The sequence below is a fragment of the Bubalus bubalis genome, chromosome 15 (genome assembly GCF_019923935.1).
Source record: "Bubalus bubalis isolate 160015118507 breed Murrah chromosome 15, NDDB_SH_1, whole genome shotgun sequence".
NCBI lineage: Eukaryota > Metazoa > Chordata > Mammalia > Artiodactyla > Bovidae > Bubalus > Bubalus bubalis.
In genome coordinates this window covers 51,301,099-51,317,257 of record NC_059171.1, presented here as the reverse complement: position 1 = coordinate 51,317,257, position 16,159 = coordinate 51,301,099, and the positions used below count along the sequence as shown (strand labels likewise).

At 37.6% G+C, this 16,159-nt stretch overlaps 1 protein-coding gene across 4 annotated transcripts in view; it reads right to left on the bottom strand.

The window, feature by feature from the left end:
• Window positions 1-12,179, bottom strand: part of MYBL1 (MYB proto-oncogene like 1) — a 37,429-nt gene extending 25,250 nt beyond the window's left edge. For 2 of the 4 annotated variants that reach the window (XM_006044582.4, XM_044928723.2), the window contains exons 1-4: window positions 11,872-12,175; window positions 2,675-2,780; window positions 2,277-2,348; window positions 715-807 (exon numbers count right to left, since the gene is read on the bottom strand). In XM_006044582.4, coding sequence (XP_006044644.1) covers window positions 715-807; window positions 2,277-2,348; window positions 2,675-2,780; window positions 11,872-11,891 — 291 coding nt within the window. In that variant the 5' untranslated portion in view covers window positions 11,892-12,175. Of the gene's footprint in view, window positions 1-714; window positions 808-2,276; window positions 2,349-2,674; window positions 2,781-11,871 lie in introns of all 4 variants that reach the window. The other 2 variants (XM_006044581.4, XR_006544975.2) reach the window with 2 other exon arrangements.
• Window positions 12,180-16,159: the final 3,980 nt, after the last annotated feature.

Genomic DNA, 16,159 nt, shown 5'->3' with positions numbered 1-16,159 from the left:
TTCTTTCTCAAACTGAAAGGATATAAAGCACACATTTTAAAACCTACCATTGGCTACCAAGTAAATCAGATCAGTTCTGAGCCTAGTGAATTTTTTTTTTTGAGTGGCAGTAAAAATGCTCTAATTTTCCAACTACATTAATAACATGATGCCATAAAGAGCATGAACTAAAGGGTAAGTCTCAGAAGAGGATAGTAACTCCCATTCTTCTCATACTTTCATAACACAAAGAATTACCTTGGTTTTGAATCCTCTAGCTCTCTGGGAACACGATGATAAGATATCTGTCTTATGTGGGAGCCCATTTTAGGTTAAGAGGGAAAGTTAAAGAATAACTTCCTTATACCTCAAGTTTTCAGATAAAATAAGAATAAAATTAAATTGTTTTTTAAATGCTAACTGAATTTTCAGTAAGAAACTACACCCTAAATGTTGCTAACCTAAGCTCTAAAAAGGTGACTAAGCTGACAGTATTTTTTATTCTATAAACCAGACTTGCAGACAGCAAAAGCTACATTATATTACAGTTGGTTTGACTCAATTCTGAAAAAACTACATCTCAAAATACTCAAGTTTCAATGTTAGTGCAAGCAGTACCCAGAGAACAAATCCAGGTGATTTAAACATGTATTTATGTGACCCAAAACCATGTATTAGTAAGAAAAAAAAGCAAGTCCACCTACACGGTGAAAATAAAGAATATGAACATGTTACCCTCTGATCTTCTTCTTTAGTCCAGGGACCCTTTATCAATTCTGGATTTAAAACTTTCTGCCACCGATGTTGGCACTGAAAATCAGAACGATTCTGAAAGAATTTAGATGATTTTGTTAATGAACAACTGTCTTCCAAACTTTCACAACCTTAAGAAGAAAGTTTCCAGGAATAATACATTCAATAGCATTCTCTAAAACTGCAGTATTTATTTTATATGCCTATATCCCAATTCATTTTTAATTAAAGTTGTCAGCATTGCTTAGAGTATAAATAAAAATTATATATTTGAAATTAAAATTATTTATCTCTATACCCTGCCTGATAACACAGCAAAAAAGCAAAACAACACAGATATTAACATAAAGAAATGTGCTGATGAATAAAAGGGAGTAAAAAGACAACTAAACAATGCAGACGTACAAACTCAAACAGCATAGCAGCCTGGATTCATAGAGTATAGCATTACCTAACTCTACACAATTAAAAAAAAAACCCAAAAGGAACCACTAGACTACTGTATGGTATTTAAAGGATGTTTATAAATGATAACTCCAAGTTATCAAGAAAAAACTAAGTATATCCAGATTGATATACATTATATATCAGTTAAATATTTAAGCACTGAAGTTCAAAAGGAAAATGAAATTTACCACAGTAAAGCCTTATGTAGAAACATGTCAAACTTTAAAAATGATTAATAAGTGTAGCCTTATTTTTAGTCAATTCATGACCTAGTAAGTCCTGTGTATTACAAGGATAATACTAATAACACAACTTTTCTTTTAGTGATTTGGTTTCTAAAGATATTAGTTCATACACAGGATTACAGATAATTTTGAAGGACATAAATACAAATACTGTATTTAACCACAGCTCTCTCCTGATGCCTAGTGGACTTGTTTTTATTCATACTGAGTGTCTTCATGTATAGCTTCGGTACATCAATGCTGATTCACTTTAAGGTTATCATTTTCTCAAAATAATCAGGTTGTTCTTGTACGTCCTTGTAGCATTTGTCTGTTGACTATATTTGCTGTTATACCACTGAAGTTAAACTGATAAAGCTAATGTACGCAGCTTTTCTAATTTAGATTCTATTTATTGAACATGTGCTAAATGTAAGGCACTGTGCCAAACATCCTATACGTTACTTCTAATTCTCACAGCAACATAGCTTCTTCTGGTTTTATTAGTTACCAAACTATTTCAATAGATTTAACTTCTCTCAAAATGTTTTAACATTGATTAGCAAATATTTATAAAGCCCTATCCAAACTTGGTATCATTTTTGCTTTAGGTCAGCCATCTTTTTAGGTCTGTCCTCTCTTTATGTCAGTCATCTTTTTAGATCCCCAGATAAACTAATTACTAAAAAAAAAAAACACACACAAAAAACAGACTTTCTAAGTTTCCAACTGTAGGAAGAGCAGAACAAAACAGTTGTTTTTAGGACAGGAACCTAAATCTAAAATAACATAGACACATTTCTGAAAAACAGCAAATGTAACCCCTTGGCCTAAATCATTAGTGTTAGCAGTATGAGAGAGTGTTTCACTTACTTGAAGATGACTAGCAATTAGAGTCCAATCATCAGTTCCATGTTGTTCAACCAACTTCTTTAACTTGTCATCCTATTAAGACAGGTTTATGAAAATGAAAAAGCTTTCCCTCACCCTATTCCCCTATTCCTGAATACACTGTCCAATTCTTTCACATCATATCTGGTGGCCATTTTTAGAAACACTGAAGCCATTATCACACATGTTCTCCCGTTAACTAAACTGATTCTGTCGGTCTCAACATCAACCCACTCTTCATGTATGGTTGAAGAAGAAAAATGTGCAAGTTAGCTGAGGGATAACTTTTCTCATGTTGTGTTTTTAAGTATCTTTAATACATATCTTATTAATCAAGAAATACAAGTATGGAATTAGTAAACCATATTACACATAATCACCTCGTCTCTTGTCCATTTTACTCTGTTCCAGAGTTTCTTCAACCCTTTTTGTTGTGGTACTTCATAATCATGATCAGCATACTGAAGGTCATCATCCTCATCCTCACTGAAAACAACACAATTTGAAATCAAGATTTTTATTTAAATATGTGAATTCAATCACTAAATCTGAACACATAGATACAACTAAATAAGCCACTCAGACTAGCAGACATATGTCCAATGAGACTATTCAAAGTATAAAAATATTAACAGTCACAAAATGGACAGGAGCTATAGTGCTTACTGATACCAGAGGAATGAAGCTAGATATGTCAGCAAGGGCCAAGTGATAACCTTTACGTCATGCAAAGGAGTTTGGCCTTTATTCTTAATCTGATCTTTAACCTACAGAGTTAAAGGAATTTAAGTAAAGAAGCAAAAGACAAATATCTTGTGTTTCAGAAAAAAATCACTGGCAGGAATGTGGAGACATGGAGGAAGATCAATTAGTGATCTTTCACAAGAATCCAAATAAGAAATTATTAGGGCCTGGCAATGATAATGGTAAAATACAAAACACAGTCAGTTAAAAGACATAATGTAAGATGTGAGCCATTTACAACACCAATAGCAAAAAAGTTAAAATATGTAGAAATAATTTGAATATACAAGATCAAGATATAGTAAACTACAAAACACTATCAGGAGACACAGAACAAATGAAAAAACAATCAGACCACATTCTTGGGCACGAAAACAATATTACAGAAGTCCATTCTCTGTAAATTAATCCATAAATTTAAATTAAATGAATAAAAATACCAATAGATTTTCAGAGGAACACAGACAAGCTGATTCTATAGTTCATATAGAAAAACAAACAAGTAGTAATACCCAGAAAAGCTCTAAAAAGAGAGAGAGAAAGAGAATTAGCACTACTGAATACCAGAAAATACTGCAGAGAAACAATAAATAATACTCAAATCAATGGAACAGAATAGAATATTCAGGAAAAAAACTCACATGGGAATTTCATCAATTATAATATCAGTGTGGTAAAGATGGACTTTTCAACAAAGGGTAAGACAGTGGGTAGTTATTTTAAAAAATAAACCTAAAGTCCTACTTTAAAATAAAAGAATTCAGATGAAGCAAATATTCTACACTTTTAAAAATGAAAACATAACAGTACCTATTATGGTGAACGTGAAAGTGTTAATTGCTCAGTCCTGTCCGACTCTTTGCAACCCAATGGATTGTAGCCTGGCAGGCCCCTTTGTCCATGAATTCTCCAGGCAAGAATATTGGATTGAGTTGCCATTTCCTTTTCCAGGGGATCTTCCTGATCCAGGGATTGAACCCTGGTCTCCTGCATTGCAGGCAGAATCTTTACTGTTGGAGCTACCAGGAAAGCCCTATTAGCCCTATTAGTTCTACCTTTTAAGGCAGAACTCATATTTTTTATATCCTTGAGTAGAAGAGATCTAAATGGACAAAAATCGAGAAACCATAAAAGAATAAACCAACTAAGGTCATGATAGTAGCAACAGAAAGACACACATATAAAACTGAGAAAAAAGTATAAACAAAAGGATTTTGTTCAACTGATCAATATGAGAGACATGGGAAGAAGATTCAAGGACAACTCCAAAATTTCTGGCTTTGGAAACACAGAACTATCCGCTGAGATAAGGAATAGAAGGAGAAAAAGAACTTTGGGAAGGAGAAGGGAATGAGGAGAATAAGTAGTTTGAACTGATTTCAAGGTACTTGAGAAATACACAGGTGGATACTACATGTATCTACAAAGCATTGTCCAGTAGAAACATAATGCAAGCCACCTAAGTAATTTATTAGCAACCACCACAGTTTTAAAAAACAGGTGAAATTAATTTTAATAAGAAATAATATTTAACCCAATCAATTTTTAAGTGATCAATTCAACGTGTAATCAACATAATCACAAAATGTTTTACATTCTTTTCTTCTTACTTAAGTCTTTGAAATCTGGCATGCATTGTCCAGGAGAAAAGAGAGCCAAAGGCAAAAGAGAAAAATAACAAGAAGATGAAGCTGATAGAAACAGCCCGGGAGCAACAAAGTAAATTCCTAGCTTCAGACACAGGTAACCAGAAAAACAAAAATAAAATTTTTTAGATGTAATAAAATAAAAAGTACACAGCAATTCAGACTAGTAGTACATCAAGAGCTCAACAGCCGCATGTGACCAGTGGCTCTCCTTTTGGGCAGAGCAGATCTTGAAGACAACTGGGCATGTGGATCTTCTGCTCATCTCTAGGTCTAGCAGTGACTTAGTTTTGGCAATCACTAGCACACAGACAAAAGTTAAAGCCACGAGAGCACAAAACCCTAGAAAAGAGAGCAGGTCTTAACGATAAACTGAATTACAGAATTCTGAGTAGTCAGTGGACTGAACCAAGATATGAACATCTGAAAATAACATGAGCTAATATTTATTTAACCTTTCTGAGTAACAGACATTGTGGAAAATGAAGGCCTAGATTTAATATATACTGTTTACAGAGCCTTTGCAGGAACTTCTAATTTCCTTGATTTGTCAATTACATCTGACCAAAAATTATCTGACCAAACAAGATACCAAAATCCCCCACCCAACTAGCTATGACACCTAACTGCTTCTCTAGTTCAATGCACGTATTTCAATCCTTTCTCCCCTAAAGCCAATGTCTATTTAATAATCTGCCAGTCCTACATTTCCATATGATTGTTTTGATAAACTATGCTGAAAATAAAAGGACAGGCTTAATTAAAGAAATACCTGTTATTTGCAGCCATCTTCAGCTATCGGAAATATCACCTGATTAACGATGATTAAATTGTTAAGTTGGAGATGGTTCAGGAAGTAATGACTTCATAAATTTCTAAGGCGGCTATTAAACCTGATAAAACACCATACTGAAGCTTACTGTCCACTATATGCACTCATGGCATCTATGCTTCCCATCCAAACAACTCAGGAGTGCAAAGACCATGTCTAATACATTCACCTCTCTGCACCAAGTCCAAGACTTGACCATTCAAATGATTGTAAAATTACTGAATGATTGCTTACACTTTCACCTCCTCCAACTATTCTGTATTCCAAAATTACCTCCTTCTTTCCCAACCCAATCAAAACTTCCACCTCCCTCAATACAGATGATCTCAAATTGATATGAGAGAAAAAAAAAAAAAAAACCTTTTTTGTTAAACAAAATACCTCTACGAGGAGGTGAAAAATACTCCCATAAAAAGAACTTTCAAAATCCAAATGCACCGCCAAGTGGTAGAATTTTAAGAAGCATAAACCTGCTGAAACAAATGTAAAGAAAATATTCAGTACAGAAGGTGTTCTTTGAGGTATCTACCAATACAGCCTAACCTTTCCTACAACTGTCCCTCGCAACATTAACACTTCCAGCCTTCCCAAACAGCCCTCAGTTATGGTTTTTACAGGTTCCCTCTTTTATTCCCTTTTCTTAGACCCCAACAGCATATTTTAAAATTACGGTTTAAAAATTAGGTTATTTGAAAATAACTTTAAATTTGGGGACTCATTCATATAAACTTTGATTATTCACAAAAATACCTACATTAATCTGTACAAAATTCACCGTAAGGTTCTTAACAAAACATTTTAAAGATATGCGTCCAAAAATGTTGTTTTGGTCAAAAGACTAGTTTCCAAGGAATGATCTTCCTGAAAACGTGTTCATTTTAACTTTAAAAATCTGCCTTATTTTTTAACCACATACTTGATTTGTGAGAAATTTCTATTTCTACAAGAGGTTTCATTATCTGTTTTGCAAAAGCATGGCCATCATGTTCAGGAAGCTGGGTTTTTTGAGTGGTTGAGTGTGAGGGAGGATTAAAGCAGAATTCTTAGAATCCATCTCTCTACCACTGGGGCTTTCCTAGAATCTATCTACCTAACTACTTCTTGGTGCACACATTAAGTTATTTCTGTACTATTTATGTAATTGTTAAAAGGATGATAAAACTTTCAAGTAAGCGTGACAGAAAAGATCCTAGGAAATTATCACTAGTTACTCCTTGGAAGGAAAGTTATGGCCAACCTAGACAGCATATTAAAAAGCACAGACATTACTTTGTCAACAAAGGTCTGTCTAGTCAAGGCTATGGTTTTTCCAGTGGTCATGTATGGATGTGAGAGTTGGACTATAAAGAAAGCTGAGCGCTGAAGAATTGATGCTTTTGAACTGTGGTGTTGGAGAAGGCTCTCAAGAGTCCCTTGGACTGCAAGGAGATCCTACCAGTCCATCTTAAAGGAGATCAGTCCTGGGTGTTCATTGGAAGGACTGATGTTGAAGCTGAAACTCCAATACTTTGGCCACCGCATGCGAAGAGCTGACTCATTTGAAAAGACCCTGATGCTGGGAAAGATTGATGGCAGGAGAAGGGGACGACAGAGGATGAGACGGTTGGATGGCATCACCTCGATGGACATGGGTTCGGGTGGACTCTGGAAGTTGGTGATGGACAGGGAGGTCTGGCGTGCTACAGTTCATGGGATTGCAGAGTCAGACACGACTGAGTGAACTGAACTGAATTGAACAACATAAAGATGCCTAAGGATGTCTATGCTTTGCAAAGAAAACTGGGAAGGGATAAAACCCCACAAATAACATCACCAATGTTCTACTTTTACCACTTAACAGTGAAAAAGTTTCACTGCTTAATAATGGTTGAAGTGAACTGAAGTGAAAGTCACTCAGTCGTGTCTGACTCTGAGACCCCATGGACTATACAGTTCCTGGAATTCTCCAGGCCAGAATACTGGAGTGGGTGGTAGCCTTTCCCTTCTCCAGGGTATCTCCCCAACCCAGGGATCAAACCCAGGTTCATTGCAGGCGGATTCTTTACCAACTGAGCTATCAGGGAACCCTTAATAATGGTTAGACACCTTCAAAACATTAAACATCACCAAAACAAATCATATTTCATTTGCTTTATTTCTCTGATTTTTATTTCATTTTTTAGTATTTCTGTATTGTAGCAATCGATGTTAGCAATATCTAATAGCTAAATAAAGTCAACTTTCTACTATCTATCTATAAATAGATAAACCATTTCTAAGCCTAGAGTGACTAATCTAGAAGACAGTAAAAATAGGTGAAATTATTTCTCCAGTCACAAGGCAAAAATAGAAGAGGAATTTGGTCTCTGAATCTCTCTCCAGGAATTGGTTTCCAGAATCATTCTGCCAGTTTTATTTTTTAAGTCAAAGAAAATATTTATTCTGTAACTGTCTAATATATAACCTAAGTACTATGTTCAAAAACTTTTGTAGATTATGAACAAAGCGATTAGGGTAATTATGCAACAGCAAAAGGAAGCACACACGCACACACACAAAAATATTATGACTCATTAGACCAGGAAAATTGTTTAAAAGTAATTCTACACTGGGGTTAAGCTAATAGGATGTGATACTCATAACTTTCCCTGTGAAATAATACACAAACTATTCACACTTGGCAACATCAAGATAAAACATTCAAGAGAAGTTCAATTTTAAAGGACATCAATAAAAAATAAAAATAAAAAATAAAAAAAATAAAGGACATCAATTATTCTACCTGAAAAGATTAAAATGAGGTGTGCCAAAGGAAGAATTTGAAATTGTTTAAAATTTATTTTATTTGAATAGAAACTACAGATTTGAAATTAAGAGAATTATCAGTAGTTCTATAAAATTTTTTCTAGCAAAACCACTTCAACTTGACAGTATTTTAAATTAAACTGCATCAAGCCTAAATATTTTTATCATAATCAAAAAATTCATCTTTATTATACTGTCTTGACAGGATAACTGTGTATTTGCATTTTTTTAAGTTCAATCAAATTCAAGGCCTGAAAATTTACCAGCTTGATTTAGTAAAGTGAAATCAGGCCACCCAGTGGTTAACATGCTGTACTGCGTACATGAATATCTTAATTTCAAATCTGGACTGCAACCTAGCATTATTATAGTAAGACAAATTGGACTTCATCTGACCATGAATAGCAATAATGAAATATATACTGAAGGGAATTCTACCTAGCGATCCATAAACAAAAACAATGCGAGAACATTTCTATTTTATTCCACTAGCGTGTGTATATTTTTAAATGAGGAAAGATGATTACAAAAAGAGTTCAAAATAGGAAATATATTAAAAGACTTATAGACCACAAAATCCAAACCTCTTATATTAAGAGACAAAAAACTGGGATATAAAGTTTACTTGCTTTCTCCAAATATTATTGCTAATTACAAAGTTGATTAAACATATCAGTTCTCATATTCCAGTATTCTTTCACCCATGACACCCATCTCACTAGAAGCAACACAGTAAAATTGCTTCCTACGCACACACATACCCCATGGAAAAACATCTTCTAATTCAAGAGCTGGCTTTTGTCTTTCCAGTTTACTGTAGTTGCCAGTCATCTCAAGGGTAAAAACCTGAATCTGTTACTACTTAAATACATCTTCTAGCTTCTAAATGACATTTCTTTAAGCTAATTTTTAAGAGTGGAACTGGCTTTTAAAATCTAAAATTACTTACTTAATAATAAGTATGGTTAAAAATCACGTACACATTAATAACATATATACCAATTTTAGTACTGCCTGTAAATTATGTCATTATAACCCCCAAAGGGACCTAAAACTATTTAAAGTCACAACACTAAATAAACTTTTTCCTCTATGTAAATCCAGACCAGAGATACTACAGCTATCTTAAACAATGATTAAAAGAGCTAATACCCTTCAGCTGTTTCTCCGGGAGGTAACAGTTTTTTACTTTTTTTTTTTCAGATCATACAGGAAAGGTTATTACAGGATTTATGCCTGTAGTCTTATGCAAAACTTTTATACAGCAAAGTATAGTTTTCAATCAAACAGTTCAATGGTTGTATAGTGGAGACTTCAAAGTGACTGACTCATGTCCTTTCTCATTCAACTATAAATTAGATTCATAGTTAAAGGCATGAGACTATGCTGAATAAAGATTATTTATCCTTCAAAACATTTCACATTCTATTTTTTCTAGGGCAAATAAGTCATATTTACATATACAAGAAATAGAATTTATAGAACAAAAGACATTCAAGGATAAAGGCCCTAAGAAATACACCATTCAGAGATGATAGTTTCTCACATCTACCCGTATATTCAAACAGGGAGTGTAGCTTCAGTACATTTAATTACTCCAGACTTATGACTCTTTCAATCATTCTATAATACATTTCAATTAATTTATACAGCTGACAGGAATAAAAGTCAGTAGTACAATTAATATTTAGATCTCAAAGCTCACAATATTGTCAATAAAACAAAATAACTTACACCAGCAAATTAATCATGAAATCGCTTTCTTCTTAGCCTATTATTATGAAGCATACACAAATTATGGACAAAAAACTAACTGAAGAAGGCAGGGTTCTGACATTCAAGCATCCATGTCTAACCATAACTAACTGCTGATGACAGCATTAGCCAAGAAACTGTTTCATATAAGATTAACATCAATACAGGCAAGTAGATAATGCCGCACACTGAATACAAACTCCTGTTACTGAGTTGACAATATTAGTTTGTCACCTTGCTTAAAGAAGGTATGTTTAAAAATTCCAAAGAAAAGGCCTAAATCAATACTTCAGTAATTATAGTTACAGAAGCTTTTAATATCAATCTTTTCTGAAGACTGAGAAGTCAGTCAGGTCCTTGATGTTCTAGAGCAGTAATTCTCACCTGGGTGATTTTGCCCTTCAACAGACATTTGGTGGTAACGTCCAAAGACATTTTTTGATTGTCACACCTGGGGAAGTGAGGTGTTACTGACATCCACGGGACAGAGGCCAGGGATGCTGCTAGACATTCTACAAAGCACAGGACAGCACTCCCCACTGCCCCCACCACTGCCTTCCCAATACAAAGAATTATCTGATCCCAAGTATCAACAGTGCCTAAGTTGAAAATTCTCTACAAGAGAAGTGTGTGTGTATTTGTTCCACTTCAAAAGTTTGATCTATTCTGTAGTTGGTACAAAATAATAATCTCACAGGGACTTAATTACATTCTATGCTAATTTCTGCAAAAATACCTTACAGACAGCAGATCCTTAATAAATGAATAGAGCAACAAATACTATGGTGTGACTGTTGACAATTTTTAACAGACATCTGCAATGAATGAAGTTACTACTAAATTTCAACTTGGGAAAAACACTTCTAGTTGAGACTTTGAAGTTGTGGATCCAGATAAATAAAATCGTTTGGAAACGCTGTCAAACAACTTTTCATATTATTGAATAATACTGACAACTAAAAGACACCCTAGTGTTTTTTGTCATATGAGTGATTCCTACACACTCAGTCTACGAGTAGCTACTAGAGTGACCTTTAAATAAAACCGAGATGCATAAATTTACTCTATCAAGTTTTCCAAAACCACCACCACCACCAAAGAAATGCCCTACCTCTATGCAACCCTCAAGTACAGTCAGAGTCCAACGGACACACAAAATATTAAGTGAATAAAACACATTGTTTTATTTTAAGATCAAGTTACTGGTGTTAACAGTGTGACATCTTCCCAGTAGAAGGAAACTGCGACCATGGGTATGGTAATCACAGTAGACATCAAAAAAGTACTCTCTCCTCAGCTATATCTCAGAGGACTTTCACACCTTTCAAGGTAGCAGAGGGGTCCCCAACCCAGGTATATCACAGAGCCCCCGTTTGTAATTGGCTCAGGAATCCAGAGAGAAAGAGGCCCTAGGAACAGCATTTTCAGGCCGTCTGGGTAGGACACCACCACCTTCCGGTGCGGAGCGTATTCCCTGAAAGCGCACCGACTTACCTGCCAACAAATCCCAACAAGTGGCTGTGGGACAGTGGGGAGCTGGACATATGCTGGGGGAGAATCGACTCCAAGGAGCCGCCTGGGCATCTGAAACTCACTTTCTGAGTCCGAAATGCCCTGGTCCCCAACTCTCCACACGTCACGGCTGCGCTCTGGCCAGCGGGCCAAGGCGGCTGTAGCGCAGCAGGAAGGAAAAGTTCTGCCCCGGCCTCGGAGGGCCCAGGTAGGCGCGGGGGGGTTGGGGGGACTCAGAGGGAAAGGAAAGGGAATCTGAGCCGAGGCTGTGCCCACAGGCCTGGGCGAAAGGGATGTCACCCACCTGCGCGACCTCTTCGCCATCCTTCAAGTACCGCATAGGCGCGGGCTGGGCGGGGACGCGGGTCAGCCTCCTCCAGCCTCGGGCGAATGCTCCTTCTCCCCGACCCTCCCCCGCCGCTTCCCTCGCTCCCGCTCCGAGGCCGACCGAGTGCGGAACGCAGGTCCCCGGCAGGGCAGGACGGAGGGACGGAGGGGCGGACCGCGACCCGCCCCCGGCCCGCAGCGCTGCTTCTTAGCCCCGGCCCTGCCCGGTCAGGGATGCCCCCAACATGTCAGCGGGCGCGCTCCTGCCCTCCCCTGACCCCTCCCGCCGCCTCCTAGCCTCCTCGCCTCGGTCCCAGAGCGGCTTTGCCGCGGGCGCCGACCCCCGCCCTCTCCCCGCAGCGGGCAGCTCTGCAGGACTCGCAGTCTCCCTGCAGGGTTTTGTCCGCACCGCCGAATCTCGCGCCCAGCCTCCCTCAAGAGCCGCCGTTTGAATCTGCGCACGCGGCCCCTAACCTCATTGGCTGTGATGGCCGCACGCGGGGGGACAAGGGCGGGGCGGGGAGAGCGCGCGCGACTGAGGGCGGGGCTGGGGAGCTGGAAGCCGGGACTGGAACTCGCGGGAGTCCGGGAAGGAGCTGGGAGCCAGGGGGTGTGGCCGTAGGCAAGTCTCAAAGGTCTTGCTGTGACAGGACCCGGAGCGCGCCGAGCGCCGCACCCGAGGGGGTGGGGCGCCAAGGGCCGCGCGGGGCCCTGCTGGGAAAGTGAGTTCCAGACTCTCCGAGAGGCGTGTCCGGAAGCGGCAGCGAGAATCCAAGCTTCTCCGGGAGCGCGGACGGTGTCTCTGGGTGTTGAGCAGTCCCGTTCACCGCAACCTTCTCTCGGCCAAAGCTCCTCAGTTCTCGGGGGCATCCCTCCTCACTAGTTAGGAAGCTCAGTCTTTGGATTTGAGATAAACCTAACCATAAAATTTGCGCGGCCGTTACTGTTTAAGCAAAAATGCGAGCTTTTTTTTTTTTTTTCCAGACATCGTAACTACTGATCTAGTGAAGACTCTGTAGCGGGAAGGAGCAGGAGTGTGACAGGTGAAAAAGTTTTTAGTTGGACACATGGAACGGGAAAGGGAAATAATCCGGGTCTGCGGCTGGCCTTCAAAGTACTTTAATCTCCTGCCCGACTGACTCTTCGGGAAGTAACTGCTGCGCTCGGTGAAGGAGCCCTGGTCCAGAAGGAGAATGCAGGAAGACAGGAGCGGACTGGGAATTTCGCCCAGATAAATGAGTAGTCAACGGTAGAAGGTGACCTTCTCTCGCAAGAGAGCCGGGAGGAAGTGGGGAACCGCACTGCAGGACCTTCTAGCAGTTACAACTCCTCTAGAGGTTTCAAGTCTAATACCTATGAAATGCTCAGTTCAAGCAGCATGAAAGTAGATTAACTACAGTAACGATTAGAAATGGTAAAGGATGCAAATTTGCAAGGTAACATGCTCTACTGCATAGAGCACGAAACCACATGTTAATATTGTAACAGACTTATATTTTGCTCTTTTGAAAATTTACGCATCCGTTTTTGCAAATCAGAGATGCAGGTGCAAATGTGTACTAAGAAGAGCTTCCATGCACTACTTTCAAAACTTAAAAACACCTGGCTTTTTATAGTTCCTTTTTCTCAAAGTATGGATTCTGGTAAGGTAAAACAGCCTTTCTTTCAAATCATTCCTTACTATGTCGCTAGTTCACTTAAAAAAGAAAACCTAATTTAGAAAGTAATGTCTTTTGAAAACAATGTTTTCTTTACTCTTGGGCCATGCATTACTCCGCTTATTTACATCCTAACAAGAAACAGAGTTTCTGCTATGTTTTAGGCTGTAGTCGGTTTTATACAGAATACTATTTTAGAGCTTGAAGAGAGTTATTTTAGATTTTGACAGCAAAGCGAATTCTTTTCATTTTAGAGATAGAGAAAAATATAATTCCTCAGAAAGATAACATTGCAGATTCATGTAAATTACTTACAAAAAAACAAAATGTGGGCTTCAAGTGGTTCACAGTATTTGAGTACACATACTCAAAGAGTCTGCCTCCAATGCGGGGAGACCCGGGTTCGATCCCTGGGTCGGAAAGATCCCCTGGAGAACGAAATGGTAACCCACTCCAATATTCTTGCCTGGAGAATCCCATGGACAGAGGAGCCTGGCGGGCTACAGTCCACGGGGTCGCAAAGAGTCGGACACGACTGAGCGACTTCACTTCACTTCACTTAAAGATACCATAACCTGTGACTTGTTTTTTTTTTTTTTAATCAAAACATATCTTTAGTAAATTTACTTCTCAAAACTCAATAATGAGAAAAGCAATAAAAAATGGGAAATTAGGGCAGACACTTCACCAAAAAAGATATACAAATGGCAAATAGGTAGCATGGAGAGGTGCTCCACATCATTAATCATTAGAGAAATACAAAGTAAAAGCTCAGGAGGTACCACTGAACAGCTTTTAGAATGGGAGGGGGAATGCTGTACTAGTGTTGGTGGAAATGAAGAGGCTGAGCAAATATAACTTGCATACATTGCTGATAGGAACGCAAATGAAACGGCCACTTTGGAAAACAGATGTTTACAGTGGCTTTATTTGTAATCACCAAAAGCTGAAAACACAAGGAACATTGTCACACATGTACTCCTCAGCACCCCAGGAGTTCGTTTTGAATAGTCTGTAAATGCTTCCCAAGTCTTTCCACGCAAGTATAGGGGAAAATACCACACGGGGTGAAGGCTGGGGACGAGTGCTGGAAATTTCCTTGAAAACTGTCTTAGCTTTAAAAACTCATTTGTAACTATAAAAATGAGTTTTAATTATGTACTGATTTACTTTCTCACTCCAAATCTTTAAATAAATCACCTCATTATTGCTAATAGTAAATAAATGAGCAGAAGGTACACCATGCTTATCTTTCACATGACTGTACCAGCTTCTTATCCTAGAAAGGCCAAGTACCCCAAAGATTTGCCAGTGTTAGTGTGAAAAGCTTATGCTGGTTTAATATAGTACCTAATACACTGTAGTTTCAATAGAGCTGTATCAACCATTTCCATGATTAGATTTTTGTCTAACTATTGTTAGCTTGTCCAGCCCCTAGAATAGTGATGCACTCAGATGCGCAATATAACTGCAAAATGAATGGAAAAATATAAATAAGTACATAAGTAAATATGCTTATCAGGATGCAAAATGTACAAATTAAACCAGATTTGAAATACCATTTTATGACTACTGAGGTAGCAAAATTTTTCTAAATCCTGCCAACAAAGTTTGAATAATTCTTTGATGTATTAAAACTGGTGTAATCCTTTTGGAAAGCAGTACAGAGCAAAAGCCATAAATGTGTGCATAGCCTTTGACAAAAATTTAGCTTGAGAAATATAATTCAATTCAAGCAAAAAAGATGGGCTTCAACGCTAATAGTAGTATATTCCATTAGAACACAAGTTTGGAAGCATTCACATTTTTAGACTAGTTTAAATGGTTTGTCAGCAGTAAAAAAAAAAAAAAAAATGTATAGCCAATAAAAAATAGTGTAATATTAAGGCAGTGCCATTAAACGGCTATTACACTACTAGGTCCTCCTTGGTGCTTCACATGCATTAGTCTTAGGTAACATCCACAATTGCTATAATCGTAACAACCCTATGAGATAGTTACTGTTATTTTCATCCACTTTATAAATAAGGAAAATCAGGTACCAAAAGGTTAATTTGTCCAGGGGCATACCTTGACAGAACCAAGATTTAAATTAGAACCCAAACTCTAAATCACTCTACTACCTTAATATCTATGGGCATTCAACTATAAGTATAGTGTAGGTGTAGAGATAGTGTGATATAGTGCACAGAAATAGCAGAACTGTATAATTAGTATGATGTCATTTACATAAACAAAAACTCAGGGGAGTGTATATGTGAAGATGTGTCTAATAGTCTAGAAGGCAATCTGTGCAGCTCTATGGAAATCACTCCAAACTGTTGAAGAATGTTTTATTTTGCAGAGAGGAATGAAACAGAAACAGAACAGGCTTTAACTTTTTACCACATGTACTTTTGTATGATTTGACTTTGTTTTTAATCATAAATTCCATGTTTCTTTTTTAATTAAAAAAAATTAGTTGATGATAAACTCTAAAAATTTCTAAAAATCCTAGAAAGAAATAGAACACATATAGATGCAATAGATGCAAGTATATAAAACTTGTTCCAGTATTGATAATGCTAAATAAGCAAGCTTTGGCAGAATAATGAAACCATATATTAT